The sequence below is a fragment of the Lucilia cuprina genome, chromosome 2 (genome assembly GCF_022045245.1).
Source record: "Lucilia cuprina isolate Lc7/37 chromosome 2, ASM2204524v1, whole genome shotgun sequence".
NCBI classification, from domain to species: domain Eukaryota; kingdom Metazoa; phylum Arthropoda; class Insecta; order Diptera; family Calliphoridae; genus Lucilia; species Lucilia cuprina.
The window spans coordinates 55,417,195-55,436,976 of NC_060950.1; the positions used below are offsets into that span (position 1 = coordinate 55,417,195).

General features: G+C 30.1%; 1 protein-coding gene across 1 annotated transcript; it reads left to right on the forward strand.

The window, feature by feature from the left end:
* The first annotated feature begins 3,285 nt into the window (after nucleotides 1-3,285).
* LOC124420974 (beta-1,3-glucosyltransferase-like) lies at nucleotides 3,286-19,473 on the forward strand. The gene is made up of 3 exons (XM_046955563.1): nucleotides 3,286-3,530; nucleotides 3,609-3,815; nucleotides 19,468-19,473. Exons 1-3 carry the CDS (start codon nucleotides 3,390-3,392, stop codon nucleotides 19,471-19,473), a joined length of 354 nt encoding a protein of 117 aa, XP_046811519.1. The 5' UTR covers nucleotides 3,286-3,389.
* Nucleotides 19,474-19,782: the final 309 nt, after the last annotated feature.

A 19,782-nucleotide genomic window follows, 5' to 3' on the forward strand; every position in this document is an offset into this window, starting at 1 on the left:
CTTATCGGTGACAGTAGGGTATCCAACTCTATTGATTCACAGAAGCACCGTCGCAACGTGGGGTATATTTCACTATTCTATCGATACTACAATGGAATGTGTTCCTTTGAAAGTAGGGAACTTGTTCCCGATACCCGTATATTCTTTCGCAACATACGTCTTTCTTCAAGAACATATCCATTTGTGGTAGATAGGCCAGTGGACCGCACAACACTTAACAGGGAAAATTCATTCTTCAGCCGAACTGTTCGTATGTGGAATAAACTTTCTGCAAAATACCTCTGCAGGAAGTTTATTGCCATTTTTTATATAAATTTCGATATAAGAAGACTTAAATCAAATATCCACAAACACTACTCCCTCTATCCTCCCTCCACAACCTATTTTCCTAGTTTCAACACAATGCTTCGCATAATTAGGAGTCATCTCCTGAGTGCTGGTCCAATTAAAACAAAAACATATAAAGTTATATCAAATACTTCTTCTCAAAATTACATTTAATGTAATACAATACAGCACTGTTCCATCCGATAGAAATGTACATGACTTAATATGTGATTTAATGTTGTGAACGTTCAAGGTCCCAAAATCTTGTAGAATAACCCGTTTTGAAAGATTACGTCAAAATAAGGAGATATAAAAACTATAACGAATGGTCTTAGTGACTACTTTAAAAACCTATAAGATTCCTTTAAAGTTTATCGTAAACATATTTTGATTCATACTTACATATCGTCATAGGAAATCTAAAAAGCCCTAAGTTACAAAAAATCAAAATCGACTTATTGAATGATGGACCGTATATAAATACATGTTCCTGCTAAATTTTACACTCCTACAATTAAAATCAACGTCCCTATTAAAGGAATTCTAAAAGATTATGTTCTAAAATTACTTTAAAATTTCGCCTATTTGACCAACAAAAACCGATTTAAATTTAGTTGAAAATGTTAAAACTTATTATTGTTTAATGTAACTTAGGCCTTTTTGGGTTTCAGAAAAAAATAATTCTCTAAAATCGCAAATTTGTCTTCAAATAATAATTGTCAATAAGAAATACATAAGCTTAACTTGAGAAAATTTTGAACATTTTTGGTTTATTTATCATTTTTGACAGTTTTTTGCTTCTTTTGAAAAATTTGTTCAATGTGATTAAGGGCTTTCATATGACGATATGTGTATGTATTTGTATATAATGCATGTGATGTTGATATATTTTATCAAATGCGAGAATAAACTCTAAAGGATAATCATTTACCTTGAGAAATATATATTTACATACACTTACATATATTTCTAACTATGTATTTATATCCTTTCATAGTAGTTCATTTCTTTCTCATTTTAATTAAAATATTTCTCAACAGAAGACAAATACACAGGTCTTGTTTATTTAGATACAAAATGTCGTTCATACATGTGTATATATGTGCTGCCTGTAATTAGAAATGATTTGGATTTTGTTGCATTATAAGTCTTTAGTTTATAAAGTGCATCACATTATTTACTTTTATATTTTATCAGACTTCTTATCACTTTGGATTTATACTTGTTTTATCATATCTTGTACATACTAATTACTCATGTATTTTTAAATTTTATTTTTCTTTAATTATATGTTTTTCATTTTATGTCAACTTTTCCTATTAAAAACTGAAATCGTAATTAATTATGAATTTATACAAAAAATGCTCATTCATATACTACGTATGCAAAGTTTACGGGTCGTATGAGTAATATCAATATAAACACACACAATTTCTATGAGTATACGCTCCGAAGAACGTATACAAGAAAACAAAAACACAAAATTAAAACAAATTTATAAAAATCTTCAAAAAATTACAAATTTAACGTTTTATAACATTTGTTGATAATATTCATGCAATGATATTTATTTAACGGATTTGGCAATATGACTTTAATCAGATAACTTTCTTGTAAACAAGTCAAAGTCAACCATTTTTTACATCAATTTTTCATTCATAAAATCACAAAATATTTGAGTTTGCGCAGTAAAGGAAAAACTCAAACTGCAATGAGTGAAATCATAAAAAATATGAAATAGAAATTAACTATTAAATAAAATTTATGTAAATTATATCTGTAAACTTACGATTAACAAAATATTTATAAACAGTTGATGTTCGTACAACAAAAGAAACGGATTTTCTCCTTAAACACCTATATAAAAATTAGATAGCACTAACTTACATAAATAATAGCGTAATTATCAAGTAACCCACGTCAACTTGAATATTTGTTTATCATTTCTATATAAATGTCATTTATATCATTTATATGACAAACAATAGAATTCATTAATTGTTATTGTTTATTCATTCTTGATTAACTTTGTTCTTGTATTTACATATATTTATCTTATATTTTAAGATATAAGATTTGTGTTCTAGTTTATATACAGAATAAACTACACTTTTTTAACGCAGTGTTCAGAGTATAGTTTATATACTGATTTAGTTTTTATAATAAAATATTTAAGTTGAATTGTACATTGCCTCCGATATACTTAAGTCATTTATTGTTGAATAAAATTATGGTCATTTATGTTAAATATTGAGGGTGGTTTTTTATAGGTGCTAGGGCCAAATGAGGCCCTATAATTATAAAGTTTATGAGTATCATCAAGGTTAGTATAGAACTTGGTTTTTGCAACTTTTTGTAGAGATACGAGTATATTATACATAATTATGAACATAAAAGCCATTTTTGGCGGGTTCAGTTGTATGGGAGCTAGGTAAAATAATGGACCGATGTTAACTATTTTCAATAGGCTTCGTCTACGGTACCATAAAAGATCACGTGCCAAATTTCATTGAATTATCTCCAAATTTGTTACGATAATGGAAATAGTTTGATTACAAAGTTTACAATCCCTTTTAGGGAGTGTTTTAGAAGTGTTAATGGTATTCAGTACAGTCTTGGCAATCAAAGCAAAAAAGGCACAACTGTTTATGAATATTTATTTTAAGTTTAGCAAAAGATAAATTAAAATCAATAAATTTCAATATTTTCATTTCAGTCTTCATAATTTCCATTTCTTATACTATTTTATTCACTAACTAAATATTCAAAATTACCAATGTCTGTGGCTTAGTAACAAATAAGTTCTTGAGTGTCAATATTTCTAAAGACAGCGATTGTCGGTATAATTTTACTAATTTAAATGATGTAGAATATTCATATACAAAGCTCATTAAACTTTAAATAATGATTTTTTCTTTTCTCTGGGTTTCTTTAGCGTTTCACGTATTTACCAAGTACTTGGTTGTTAAAATTCAATATATGAAAATTATTTGGGTGAGCTCTATGGCAATTGTTTACATGCTAAAAATGTATTCAATCATATAACGGATTGTGATGTTGGTATGGCATTCTCATTACCAGTGGTTAAACTTATTTCACTGCATCTCTCGTGCCCTTCAGCTACGCTGCCAGATGATATGATTTTAAGCTCTTGTATGCATGTGCCACTACCGAAAGCTTTGCATTTGTCAAGGTTTCATCAAGTAGGTTTAAATTTATATTTGGTCATTAATTTTAAATAAACACCAAAATAAACTATATTTATTTTCTCTTCATTTTAGGCTCGCCCTAATGACTACCCTTTGGAGTTACTGAAGCAAAAGCCGCCAGCTTCGTTTCACAACTTTAAGAAAATCGATTCCATTAAAATCTACAATCAGTGGTCTGCCTCTGGGGGCCATCAACTGTTCTTTAAGAAAAATCATGTCCATAAAAATCTCAATTATTACTATTACAGTTCCAAAAATCATGAACTATTAGCGAAAACGGTACCTTTGAATTTAAATGAAATTACTGTTTCTTGATTTTTTTAACGAAAACGTTTTCTCAAAAATTAATAAAAAATTGAGTGCGACAATTTTAACCAATCAGCTAAATAAGGTTATTGTTTATTTTAAGTGAGCAATATAGTAGTGAGCAATACAGTACAAGTAAAATTACAAGTAAAATTACAATACCAATAATAATAATAATACCTCAAATTTAAAGTAAGTCATTAGAATAGACTTGTTATAAATAATGCATACAGTATGTGGTTGTCATTAAAAAGTATATTATTGAGTAAATACAAGTCATTACGTAATTTTCGCTGAGTAGTTATTGTATATACGGGAACTGAAAAAATGTAGTTTAAAATGTTTTTTGTTGCCGCATGTTTACGCTCACAACATTTAGCAGCAGCCATTAACATGCATATATGATAGTCATGTTTATACAGCCATATGACCATTATATTAATTTCGATATTATTTTTGTATTTTAGCAAAAATATAAAACTGCCACTAGTGATTATCTAAATGGATGTGACAACAAAGTTTTCATGAAAATTACGTGCGGAGCAATGTTTATGTGTATGGGCAAAAAATTAAACAAAATTGTTTTTCAATATAAGTTAAGAAGAAATTTAAAAGCGCGAAATTTAACTATTTTTTTAGCAGTTTTAAAAAATATTAATTACTAACAAAACTTGTTTTTGCTAAAAACAACAAACAATCATTATTGCTTTTAATTCGTCAACATTAAAAATGGCTCTTTGCTGTTGCCAAACCGGTTGCGGCATCAACAACTTGCTTCAAAAAGATTTATTAGAATGACAATATACATATGTACATGTGCGGCATGAATAATATTGTTAATTTGTTACTAGCACTACATGATGTATGAGTTATTCGTTTATAAAATATATTGTATATCAAGTATACGCTGTAAAGTCCAATAACTTCTTTTGTGACTTGGTACATAGTTTGTGTCAATAGTGTAACCAATTCGTTTTCCTCCTTTTTAATACAAGTTTACAACAAATTTATAAAATTTTAAAAAATGTTTAAAAAATAAATGATGAAACAGAACACGACTGTAACTTCAAGCAAAAACGTTGTCAAAACGACATAGGCCCATAATTAAAGCTAAGGCAGTAATTACAAATTCTATTATTTCTTTTGTTTTTTTTTTATTTTTTTTTTAAATAAAAATATCTGATTACTATATAGTTCCACCCGCTAAGTTAAAAAATTGACACCGTATTATCCAATTCATTCGGAAGACAAAGAAGTTTGACACAAAAATAAAAGAATAGCAAAACCGTACGACATACAATGATACCACGTTATGGGAGCGATTGTGAATTGTGTAATATTTTGGATTCATGAGCGTGTAAAAAAAACAGTAAAAGTTGTATTTAATCCGAAATATTTTAACGCGTTTTTAACCTATTTCTAATTTTAATCGAATATTATGTATGGTACTTTATTATTTAAGGATAAAAAAAGTTCAAACTTCAACTTCCTTTCAAGGCAATCTAGTTATACTGCAGCAACTATCATCATGATACTCCTTAGAATGATAATTTTGTGTAGATTTTCATGCTGTTAAATTTTTAAATTTATTTCCACTTCTGCAAAATTTAGTAAAAATTTCTTAAAAGTGACGCAAAAATTTTAGTACAAAAAGGATGTTTTGTCATTCGAAATATAAGTCACGTATGGTTATTATTTAAACAAAACATTATTATGTTGTATCCAAACTAAAAGCAAATTAAAATTTGTTTAAAAGTTAATTATAAAAACCAGATATTTACATAAAAAATGCGCAATGTGTTCTAATAAGAAATTCAAAAGTGTTATTACTTATTCTTTATTAAAATAAATAAAAGAATAACAAATTATACTATTTAGTTTACAGATCACGTGCTTATTTAGGTTTCATTATATATGTTTCCTTTTTAAAAGAAACATTTAACAAAAAAATTTTAGATATAAAAATTTTTAACTTTATTTTCAAAATTTGAAGAAATTCCACACCCTTTCGAATTGTATATTAGAACATTTCAAATTGAATTTCAGAAATTTCTAATTATATTTCAGAAACTTTTAATTGGTCTTTGGGTTAAAAAACTTTTCATCCTGTGTACTGCATTAAACAACAAAGTGGAATGCACTTTACCGCAGTTGAGGATAACTTGAGTTATCTTGAATAGTTGTAGTTGTAGAAAGTTTACTACAATTTACGAAAAGCATCTAATCATTTGTCAATCAATACAACACATTTGTTATAAAGATTAATTAATTTAATAAATTTAATTAAAAGTTTATTATTTATTTGAAATAAATAATTTTTATTCGAATAGAAAATAACGCTTAGCACCGATAACTCCACCTCCGGTTATCGTTTAACCGATAAAAATATTTTTTTATTTTTTGTATGAAAACTCTCAATTTAACTTAAACATACAAAATAACCAGACATTGCAATAATGGTGGTTACTGAAACAAATTTTTCTTAAATTAAACTATTAACTAAAGTATTTCATTGATTTCATTGACAATGGTTTTGTGTATATGTTTTCCAAATTACGTGCTTTAAGTTCATGGTTTATTGGCCAAACACAAGAAAGGTGTATAAAATAAACCAAAAATCCCCTTACAATAAATAATGTAATCTGATATGGTTAAATGCTTTTTAACTTAAGTGACCATTAATAAAAGTGTTGACATTTTTCTTTAACAAAGTTCACGAATGTCTTTTCTTTAGTGTGGAAAAGTATTTATTTGTTTACTTATAGAACAAGTGAATACCAATAATAATCATTAATCACCGTGAATTAACTCATGTAATAAAAATTACAATTGTTGAAACAAGAATCAAGATAAGGGTCAATATGCACTACACCACTTTAGTGGGTATATAATAATTTTCTGTGTCGATTAAGCCATGTCTGTCTGTCCATGTAAACCTTATGGTCAAACTTAAAGGATAATTGGATACAATTTGCTACTCACATTATTGTTTACACCAGAACTCATAATTATGCCAAATAAACTATTATCTCTACAAACATAGACACAACTAACTTTTGTATATGCAAAATTTCATAAATAAAACTGAAAAATGAGCGGCCCTTATTTAACCCTCTCCTCCCTGCAAAGTCCCCATATAAAATTCCTTAAAAAAGGTTAGATTCCTTATAAATGCGTTTATTTCAATGATATTCAACTCAATTAACTTTAAATTTTCTGTTCACATTTTATTGTAAAAGTTATATATAAAAAACAAAATGTGGTTGTAAACTATTATCACATCTGCATCGTGTTTATTTTAATTATAATATTACACACTAGAATCTAAATATACAGGACTATACTGAGTAATTTAAAGATTAAACATACAAGGATGTACGAAATGTATAATTAATTTCTGAATGCATATTATATTTATATTTAATGAATTTATTTTAAGTCTTCTAATTAGTTTTGACAACTTATTTATTTATTTTTTTATACCCACCATCAAAAAAGATGGGGGGTATATTGTTTTTGTCATTCCGTTTGTAACACATTGAAATATACGTCTAAGACCCATAAAAGTATATATATTCTGGGTCCTTATTAGATTCTAAGACGATCTAGCCATGTCCGTCCGTCTGTCCGTCTGTCCGTCTGTCTGTCTGTCTGTTGAAAACACGATAGAGTCCAAACAGAAGTAGCTAGCGAGCTGAAATTTTGCACAGTTACTTATAGTTGACTCAGTTCGTTTGGTATTGAAAATGGGCAATATCGGTCCACGATTTCGCCTAGCCCCCATATAAGGCCCCCCTTAGAAAATGACATTATCACCCATAACTTACTAACAAAAGCATCAATAGCGGTATAATTCGGCACAAACATGTTTTATGGGGACATTAATCTTTTCGTAGAATTTTATAAGGATCGGTCAATAATTGACCCTACCCCCCATATAAAGTCCCCTTCAGAAAATGACTTTATCGCTCACAACTGACTAACAGAAACAGCAATAGCGGTGTAATTCGACACAAACATGTTTTATGGTGACATAAACCTTTCGTAGAATTTTATAAGGATCGGTCCATAATTGACCCTACCCCCCATATAAAGTCCCCTTCAGAAAATGACTTTATCGCCCATAACTGGCTAAGAGAAGCATCAATAGCAATGAAATTCGGCACAAACATGTTCTACGGGAACATAAATCTCTTCGTAGAATTTTATAGGGATCGGTCCATAATTGACCCTACCCCCCATATAAAGACCCCTTCAGAAAATGACTTTATCGCCCATAATTGACTAACAGAAGCATCATAAGCGGTATAATTCGGCACAAACATGTTTTATGAGGACATAAATTTCTTCGTAGAATTTTATAAGGATCGGTCAATAATTGACCCTACCCCCCATATAAAGTCCCCTTCGGAAAATTATTTTATCGCTCACAACTGACTAACAGAAGCATCAATAGCGGTATAATTCGGCACAAACATGTTTAATGGTGACATAAATCTCTTCGTAGAATTTTATAAGGATCGGTCCATAATTGACCCTACCCCCCATATAAAGACCCCTTCAGAAAATGACTTTATCGCCCATAACTGGCTAAGAGAAGCATCAATAGCAGTGAAATTCAGCACAAACATGTTCTACGAGAACATAAATCTCTTCGTAGAATTTTATAAGGATCGGTCCACAATTGACCCAACCCCCCATACAAAGTCCCCTTCGGAAAATGACTTTATCGCCCATAACTGCCTAACAGAAGTATCAAGAGAGGTTTTATTTGGCACAAACATGCTATATGAGGACATAAATCTCTCCGTAAAATTCTATAAGGATCGGTCCATAATTGACCCTAACCCCCATATAAAGTCCCCTTCGGAAAATTACTTTATCGCCCATAATTGGTTAAGAGAAGCATCAATAGCAGTGAAATTCGGCACAGATATGTTTTACGGAAACTTAAATCTCTTTTTAGAATTTTATAACGATTAGTCTATAATTGACCCTATCCCACCTATAAGGTCCCTTTCAGAAAACTCATATCTACCTTAAGAAGCATATATATGACAATAATATTCGACATACAAAAGTTTTATAGCAACTAAAATCATTTTCATAAATTTTATAAGGATGGGTCCATTATTGTCTGACCCCCCAAATAAGGTCCCCTATAGGCAATGAATTCATCGCTCATTACTACAAAATTCTACATAAACAAGTTTCGTGCGAGCCAAAATCTCCCTATCAATTTTTATAAGGATCGATCCTTATAATCCTTATCTCCCATATAAGGTCGCCTTGACTTTAATGCTCATATCTGCTCATAACATATATATAAAGCAATAAAATTCGACATAAAAAAGTTTTATAGGAAATAAAATCATTTTCATAAATTTAATGAAAATGGATTTATAATTGACCTTACCAAGGTCCCCTTCTGAAAATGATTTTAAGACTTGTTACTGACTCAAAAATGTGAGTACATCAGTAAAATTCTACATAAACATGAATGATTTGATGGTGGGTATATAAGATTCGGCATGGCCGAATATAACACTCTTACTTGTTTCAATTTAAAGTCTTATTTCATAATAATTTATCAAAGGTTTATATTGTAGAATATAAAAAACGGAATGACGAACTTATTTATATATCCTTCTAACCAAAATAGAGGGTATAACAAATAACTGTACTATACCCACCATCAATGCATATGTTTACATGACTTAATCATTAATACTATATATGCTAAATGATATGATAATGTATCGCCAGCCATATGATTATGATTTTCGAAATACAGACTTTAATGTGTGACCTTATTGAGGGGCTTGAAACCAATATGATTAAAATTTGAGATTTATTTTATTGATATACTAGCTTGTTCTGAGTGTTAAAGGCATTTTCTAACGAAGACCATATATTAGAGGTAAATTAAATTATAAACCGAATTATGAATCCTTACAGAATTAAGTGCAAAAATTTGAATTTCTAAAATACTTGATCATTTCGAATTTAATGGTTATAGGGATATTTTTAAGCTATTTATAAACATTAAAGTAGTTTTCTCTATGGGAATCTTATATGAGGGGAATAGTCATAAAACTGTAAAAACTATAAAACTATAATTAAATCCATTGCGAAAATTCAATCTGTCTGGACTGACGTATGGTCACAGAAAGGTCGTCTAAAAATTTAAGAAAGAACCAAACTATATGTAGATAATTTTACGAAGTGTTACAAAGCCTTTCTTCACTACTTGTTCATTATAATTTTAAGTTATTATATTAACATCATAACAACGTTGGAGTCAAGCACAAGTTCGCTTATAAATCACTACTTATATAAGCACATACAAAAAAGGAATAAAAAAGTATGTTTTCTTTTAGGTTAGGATTATGTTAGGTTGATGTGAGGATGTATACCACATCAAATCCGAAGAAATATACCTGGAAACTATCGGGGCTGTTGTGCGCACCTTATCATAAAAAATGGAACTAAAAATATTATTTTTCATTGTCCAGAAACTCTGTTTCCTGAACGTAATTCCCAAAAATCTTCTAATCAGTGTTAGTCAGGATTGTTATTTCCGGAATAACATCACTTCTAAGATACTTGGATTTAACTTCGACGAATGGCTGGCAGTAGCAAAGAAAGTACTCCACTGTCACTGTTCTCTCCACATGCTCTACATACGTCTGAATCAGCATGTTCAATTTTGCATAGATGTGCTCATAATCCTCTGTATCCACCCAGAACACGTACCATCATACTAACTTCAGACTTGCTCATTTTGAGAAGATTTTTCCTTTTGCTCTTATCAGGGTCACCTGATAGAATCTTCGTGATTCCACCCACTGTTTCATTATTCCAAGAGACTTTATGGGATTCTCTCACCCATATATTTAGTTCAGCTTTTGTTGCGTCGAATGGTTTTGCGTTTGTCAGGTTAACTGTCTCGACTACTACCGAGCAGGCTGGTATCCTTATGATGTGAACCTTACAGCTGGAAGGTTGCTTAAGCAGAATATGAACCTGAACTTCTTATTCGTTATTTCACTGTTAGAGCTTTGAAGAGCCCTACCCCAAGTAAACTAGGACTGGGGCTCTTCAAAGCATGAGTAGGAGTCATTCTCTGAATTCTAATGAATAAGCAGTAAAAATGTTAGTTTTTGCTGGGAATTTTTGTTATATTTTAATTACTCAGAAAAGACCTTTGTATTTGTCTTCTAGATAGGAATATTTTAATTAAAATGAATACTATACTACAAAAGGATGCATACGAAGATGTAAACAAAAGCATACTTAATTATATATGCACATTAGGGTGACCCCGTTGGTATGAAAGAAGAAAAGAAAGTTTAATTGATTTTAAAATAACTTTTTTCCAAATTGTTGTCCTGACGCCAAAATTTAATGACCTTGAACTAAGGATAAAGGTTTTTTGAGGTTTTTATAATTTTTCGCACCTTATTATCCTTTGATCCAACTCATTAAATATTGACTAAACTTTAATTTTTGGTGGGAACATCAGCAACCTCTATTCTGGAGTCACCCTAATGTACATATGTATGTAAGTGTTTGTCTGCTGATGTGATAATCATTTAGAAAAACATTTTATTTATTTAGTGGAGTTTTACATTATCTTGTATATGTATGCTTGTATCTTTATAAAGGTTAAGTATCTCTGGTTTATCTGTTTTAAACAAATAAAGAAAGGTATCACAAGTAAATATATAATACAGGTGTTAATTTGTCAGTTTATTTCTTCTGAAGTAAATTTTACTCACAAAATAAGAAAAGTAGATAAACATGAAGAAAACTGTTGCGAGTTTCGTGGTTTGTATATCTATTTACGATTTTTTCCTTCATTATATAATTGCTAAATGTCTGCTGCAGTTTAACGAGGTTTTTTTTGTAATTAAATGTTATATTTTAACAAATTCAAATTAAACGTAACATCATTTGTGTTATGTAAACAAGTTTTTGAAGTTTTATTTAATTTAATTTAATTTAATTTAATATCCACTAAATAAAAACTTAGCAATAAGAATGAAGAAAAATTCTTATAAGTTTAAATTTACACTTATACTTATCATGCTTCTGATTAATGTGATCCTAATGTTGACAATATTATTCTTTCATAATTAAATCATAATTTAATTCTTAATAATAAAAACTACTTTCATTCATAAATATTATAAGTTAAGCGCCAACGTCTGTAACATGAAACGTATACTTTATTTTGTATAACGATACATAACGTATACGTCGTGTCAGTCTAATAGAATATCAGTGATTGAGAATATGTGAAAAACTGCTAATGTTGACAATCAGTTAATAATAAAATAGTAATGTACACACATAAATACAAACCCATATTATCCCAGTGTTGTACGTTATAATGACAAACTTTTTGTGTTAAACTGTTAACAAACCAACAAAATTAAAACTAATTTGTCATTTCAATTCCTGCAGCAAGTGTTAACAACAACACCAAATAAACAAATAAATAAGTTTTTATTGTGGATGTAATTCGTTGCAAAAACTGTTTGTAATGACAGCAACATTTGCAACCACATATAATTTATTAATGGGAAAGTTTTGGTCAATCTGTATATATAAAAATGAATGTGTATTTGTATGTATATATGTGTATTTGTTTGGACTATATATATAGCTAAACACTTAAAACGATTTTCACAAAATTTTCGGTATGTATTTAAGAAACTATAGGCTACCTTTTGTTTAGGAATTTCAAGTATACGTGGTGACACGCCCACATAATGTCATAATGTCATGTCACATATTTAAAAAACTTCAAAAGCATTCATATGCATATATGAGAAAATAAAATATCTAGAGTCCTCCGTGAAAGTATTGAAAAGACGATGATATTCGAAAAGACGAAGAAACCTTCATGAGAAGGGTATGACTGACTGTCGAGAATTTTAACGTGTGCACCTGCCTTGACGGCCTTATCTCACGGTGGTGTTTTTCATCCACTGGGTAGACTCCCTTTTGTTCTTCAATGAAGAACTCAGGTGGCAATTTTTGTACATTGGCTTTGACCGGTCCAGGCACAAGTACTTTGCTGGAGTACTCGAGCTATCTAATCTCTGACCATTGGATGGCCTCTGTTGATTCGGCAACAGCACACAGAGACGTAACCGGTGGACCGAAGAATGATCAATAAGCCGAAGACATTGTTCTTACTCACAGGGACACACTGTGGTAATTCCTGTATGAACAGAGTATACATACTCTGAACATATGTGGACAAGGAAGGAAAATTCAATGGTATCATATGTATACCTTTCATCCATCATCATTCAACCCAACACCCATTCCATTTATATGACACCTTCATAAGAGAAAAACATACGACACAATTATTAGGTAGACGGGTGGTATAAGGCCCGCCGAACCTCACATTCATCCCGTATCTTTAATTTAATTAATACCAACTCATTTCCAACCCTTAGTCCCACAGCCACTCCATCTGCGGGAGTATCAGTTGTTTTCGGCAACAGCACCGAACTTATCCCAAAATATTGACTATTATCATGCATCAGTCTTTTAACCGTCACTTACTCTCCCCGCGAATTTGGGTTTAAACCACAGCCACTACGTGGTACCTCAGCCAGGACATAGTCCTGCGGGCAACTGGCTAACCGTAGTACCAGATTATGCGGTGCTCTGGTCTGACCTCTGACAATCTATTATGTGATGTTTTTATTTCGTTCACAAAATAACAGTTATTTTCAGATTTTTATTTTTCACTTAGAAAATAATAAATATATTTGTTGACTTTTATTTTTTTGCTTATAAAATAAAATTAGTTTTAGAATTTTCATAATATTCATAGGAGAAAACTAAAAGTTATGATACACGGTTGTCAGATCTTACAACGTTGTCAGTAAAATGTGCATAAAATGTGCTATTTGGATAAAATTCGACACAAAAACATTTTGTTTATATATAAATCAGCCTACAAATTTTTTTTCCGGATAGGGCCATAATTGGTCATAGATCACATATAAGGTCCACTTTCGAAATTCACTTAAAACATATATCTTACCGTTTTCGAGAAAAACGTACTTCTATGTGTTCACTAAAATATCGCGTTTTAGTATGAAATAAAAGTGATCACATATTTGGCCTCTTTTTGCTGTATCTCTTACCGTTTTCTAGAAAAGCGGACTTTTATGTTTTTACTCAAAATATCGATTTTTCGTATGAAATAAAAGTGATCACAGATTTGGCTTGTTTTTGCTGTATCTCTTACCGTTTTCGAGAAAAACGGACTTTTATGTTTTCACTCAAAATATCGGTTTTCCATATGAAATAAAAGTGATCACAGATTTGGCTTGTTTTTGCGTATCTCTTACCGTTTTCGAGAAAAAAGGACTTTTATGTTTTCACTCAAAATATCGGTTTTTAGTATGAAATAAAAGTGATCACAGATTTGGCTTGTTTTTGCTGTATCACTTACCGTTTTCGAAAAAAAACTGACTTTTATGTTTTCACTCAAAGTATCGGGTTTCAGTATGAATTAAAAGTGATCACATATTTCGCTTCTTTTTGCTGTATCTCTTACCGTTTTCAAGAAAAACGGACTTTTATGTATTCACTCAAAATATCGGTTTTTTTGTATGAAATAAAAGTGATCACAGATTTGGATTGTTTTTGCTGTATCTCTTACCGTTTTCGAGAAAAACGGACTTTTATGTTTTCACTCAAAATATCGGTTTTCCGTATGAAATAAGAGTGATCACAGATTTGGACTGGTTTTGCTGTATCTCTTATTGATTTCGAGAAAAACGGACTTTAATGTTTTCACTCAAAATATGGGTTTTTAGTATGAAATAAAAGTGATCACAGATTTGACATGTTTTTGCTGTATCTCTTACCGTTTTCGAGAAAAACGGACTTTTATGTTTTCACTTAAAATATCGGTTTTTAGTATGAAATAAAAGTGATCACAGATTTGGCTTGCTGTATCTCTTACCATTTTCTAGAAAAACAGACTTTTATGTTTTCACTCAAAGTATCGGGTTTCAGTATGAATTAAAAGTGATCACATATTTCGCTTCTTTTTGCTGTATCTCTTACCGTTTTCGATAAAAACGGACTTTTATGTATTCACTCAAAATATAGTTTTTTTTTTTTGTATGAAATAAAAGTGATCACAGATTTGGATTGTTTTTGCTGTATCTCTTACCGTTTTCGAGAAAAACGCACTTTTATGTATTCACTTATATTATCGGTTTTTAGTACGAAATAAAAGTGATCACAGATTTCAATTGTTTTTGCTGTAGCTCCTACTGTTTTCGAGAAAAACGGACTTTAATGTTTTCAGTAATCACAGATTTGGCTTGTTTTTGCTGTATCTCTTACCGTTTTCGAGAAAAACGTGCTTATCCGTATGAAATAAAAGTGATCACAGATCGGTTTTTAGTATGAAATAAAAATGATAACAGATTTAGCTTGTTTTTGCTGTATCTCTTACCGTTTTCGAGAAAAACGGAATATTGTGTTTTCTCTTAAAATATCGGTTTAAGTATGAAATAAAAGTGATCACAGATTTAGCTGTATCTCTTACCGTTTTCGAGAAAAACTGACTTTTATGTATTCACTCAAAATATCGGTCTTTTATATGAAACAAAAGTGATCACAGATTTGGCTTGTTTTTGCTATATCTCTTACCGTTTTCGAGAAAAACTGACTATTTTCACTCAAAATATCGGTTTTCCATATGAAATAAAAGTGATCACAGATCGGTTTTTAATATGAAATAAAAGTGATCACAGATTTGGCTTGTTTTTGCTGTATCTCTTACCGTTTTCGAGAAAACAGACTTTTATGTATTCACTCAAAATATCGGTCTTTAGTTTGAAACAAAAGTGATCACAGATTTGGCTTGCTTTTGCTGTATCTCTTACCAATTTTAAGAAAAACGGACTTTTATGTTTTCGTACAAAACATCGGTTTTTAGTATAAAATAAGTGATCACAGATTTGGCGTGTTTTTGCTGTATCTCTTACCGTTTTCGAGAAAAACGGACTTTTATGTATTCACTTATATTATCGGTTTTTAGTACGAAATAAAAGTGATCACAGATTTCGTTTCTTTTTGCTGTATCTCTTTCCGTTTTCTAGAAAAACGGACTTTTATGTTTTCACTCAAAATATCGGTTTTTAGTATGAAATATATTTGATCACAGATTTTGCTTGTTTTTTCTGTATCTCTTACCGTTTTCGAGAAAAACGGTCTTTTATGTCTTCACTCAAAATATCGGTTTTTAGTATGAAATAAAAGCGATCACAGATTTTGCTTTTTTTGCTGTATCCCTTGCCGTTTTCGAGAAAAACTGACTTTTATGTTTTCATTCAAAATATCAGTTTTTCGTATGAAATAAAAGTGATCACAGATTTCGCATGTTTTTTGCTGTATCCCTTGCCGTTTTCGAAAAAAACAGACTTTTATGTTTTCACTCAAAATATCGGTTTGTAGTATGATATAAAAGTGATCACATATATACCTTGTTTTTGCTGTATCTCTTACCGTTTTCGAGAAAAACGGACTTTTATGTTTTCACTCAAAATATCGGTTTTTAGTATGACATAAAAGTGATGACAGTTTTGGCTTGTTTTTTATGTTTTCATTCAAAATATCAGTTTTCCGTATGAAATAAAAGTGATCACAGATTTGGCTTGTTTTTGCTGTATCTCTTACCATTTTCGAAAAAAATCTGACATTTATGTTTTCACTCAAAATATCTGTTTTAAGTATGAAATTAAAGTTATCACAGTTTTCGCTTCTTTTTGCTGTATCTCTTACCGTTTTCGAGAAAAACGGACTTTTATGTTTTCACTAAAAATATTTGTTTTAAGTATGAAATAAAAGTGATAACAGATTTCGCTTCTTTTGCAAAAAATCTGTTTTAAGTATGAAATAAAAGTGATAACAGATTTCGCTTCTTTTTGCTGTATCTCTTACCTTTTTCGAGAAAAACGTACTTTTATGTTTTCACTCAAAATATCGGTTTTTAGTATGAAATAAAAGTCATTACAGATTTCGCCTGTTTTTTCTTTATCTCTTAGTATGAAACAAAAAAGATCACAGATTTCGCTTCTTTTTGTTGTATCTCTTACCGTTTTCGAGAAAAACGTACTTTTCCGTATGAAATAAAAATGATCACAGATTTGGCTTATTTTTGTTGTATCTCTTACCATTTTTGAGAAGAACGGACTTTTATGTTTTCACTCAAAATATTGGTTTTCAGTATGAAACAAAAGAGATCACAGATTTCGCTTCTTTTTGTTGTATCTCTTACCGTTTTCGAGAAAAACGGACTTTTATGTTTTCGTATGAAATAAAAGTGATCACAGATTTGTCTTGTTTTTGCTGTATCTCTTACCGTTTTCGAGAAAATCGGATTTTTATGTTTTCACTCAAAATATCGGTTTTTAGTATGAAATAAAAGTGATCACAGATTTCGCTTGTTTTTATCTTGTTTGTATCTCTTACAGTTAGTTAGTTAGTTAGTTAGTTAGTTAGTTAGTTAGTTAGTTAGTTAGTTAGTTAGTTAGTTAGTTAGTTAGTTAGTTAGTTAGTTAGTTATTTAGTTAATTGGTTGGTTGGTTAGTTGGTTAGTAAGACGGACAGACGTTTATATCTTAATCGTCACAGAAATTGATAAGGACTATATATAATTATAGAATTTGATAAGAATATATACTTTGTTGGGTCTCAGATGAATATTTCTTGATGCTAAACCAGGACCGTCAAACTTATGTATACCCTCCACTAATGGTGGTGGAGTGTATAAAAATATTAAAAGAATATTTTCCCAAAACTTTTTTTTTCGCTACACTCATTATAGAAACAAACAAAAAGTGACTAACAAACGCAAAAGCCTAATGTTGTGGGGCATAATGTAATGTCCCTATTTTAACGGTCAACTTTTTTTTGTACATTTTTACTGTAAATATCCTTAAGCTATTTAGGTATTTAAGTAATAACTTAAATTTAAATGGACAAAATAATAAAAAAAAACTAAAATTGTTTATAGTCTCATTTTTTGAAAAAAAGGAAAATTAGTAAAGTTTTCACTTTAATAATTTTCCCTCTAATTGCCCTCGTTATAGGGCATATTCCGAAAACCAGACTGATATTAAATACATGTAAATCTATCACTTTCTAAAATTCTCATAGTCGCTATTTATTTTATTGGTCTTAATGGCTGCAACATGTTGCTAGTAGCAAAATAAATAGCTTTAAAAAGTAGCAATTGAATGGAAAACAAACACAAATAAATCATTTTATGTTTATGCTTGACGTTGCTTATTTGCAATGCAACTACAACAAATTATAGTTTTTAAAAACCTTGAGAATATATTGATTTTGTCATTCCATTTGTAACACATATTAATCATAGAACCACAATAGTATATATTTTAGGAGCTAGTTAAATTGTTAGACTATCTAGCAATGTCCGTCTATCTGTCCGCCTGTTTATTTTTTGAACAGCTTTATAGCACAGTAAAACGATTTGAAATTCGACTTAAACAAATTTTACGTGTACTAAAATCTCTCTACTAAATTTTTGCAGGATCTATCTACAATTATAACCCAATTCCATATAAGATTCCCTTGAGAAAATGCTTATTACTGGCTTCAAAATGCATTTGCAACGATGAAATGTCCCAGTAACAAGTTACTGGTTAACTTCTAAACGGTTACTGGTAACTTCTAAACGGTTAATCCGCTTTTAATGAATGCACAAAGAGGAGTTGTTGTCGAGTTTAGGTTTTGAATTTGGACCTTATAGGCCAACCATGGGCCGAGGTGAGACTATAGACTAGACTATAGACTAGACTATAGACTAGACTATAGACTAGACTATAGACTAGACTATAGACTAGACTATAGACTAGACTATAGACTAGACTATAGACTAGACTATAGACTAGACTATAGACTTGACTATAGACTAGACTATAGACTAGACTATATATAAATTGCATTCGCATACTCGATAAAAGTGTTATGAAACCTTAAATGAAGTTATTTTTTTCATTTTGAATTCCAAATCTTTCCATTAACCACAAACTAACACGTAATCAAAGCTCAAATATATGTATGTGGTCTTATTCAATAATCGCCTAATGAAACTTAAGAAAAGATTGAATGATATACATATGTTTATTGCTTATTTACTACAAAAAGGTACCCACACAATATCATTTAAATCATTATTTTAACGAGATGATGCCATTGAAGGCAAGTACTTACCACAAACGGTTACAAGTCATTAGAAGAAGTAGTCATTGTAAATCACATGAATAATCGTATACAGCATCTGTATCTTCACTGGCAAGATGACTAATGAATTAGAAAGTATTTATATAACACATTACTAGTAAGTCCTTATTAGACTACATCTATGTAATCTAGACCATATGTAGTAGTCATTTATACTTCATTTACAATTGAAAGCCATTACCCAGTTCTTGTTGGGTATAGCTTAAAAAGTAATTTTTCCAATTCACAAGGCCTGGTACTTTAGGTTTTTTGAATTTATATATATTTTTTTAATTAAAATTTTTATTACTTTTTTATCCAATAGGATTAAACGTATTCGCTTCATTGAATTCTACATTAAATTGAAACGAAATGAAAAAATTTTAATTTTAATCTTCATAGGCAAAAGAATTCATTGTTTGTGTTTTATTTTATTTCATTTCATGTACTGTGTTTCTGGTGGAAACAATTTTGTGGGCAAATATTCAATCAATATGTTGTAAAGACAGAACAATTGTCCGTTGTATAAAGCTCATTTTCGGTAAAATGAAATTTACTACATATATGTAAATTTCATTTTACCGAAAATGAGCTTTATACAACGGAAAGCAAACATCATTTAGCTTTTCTGAATATTTGT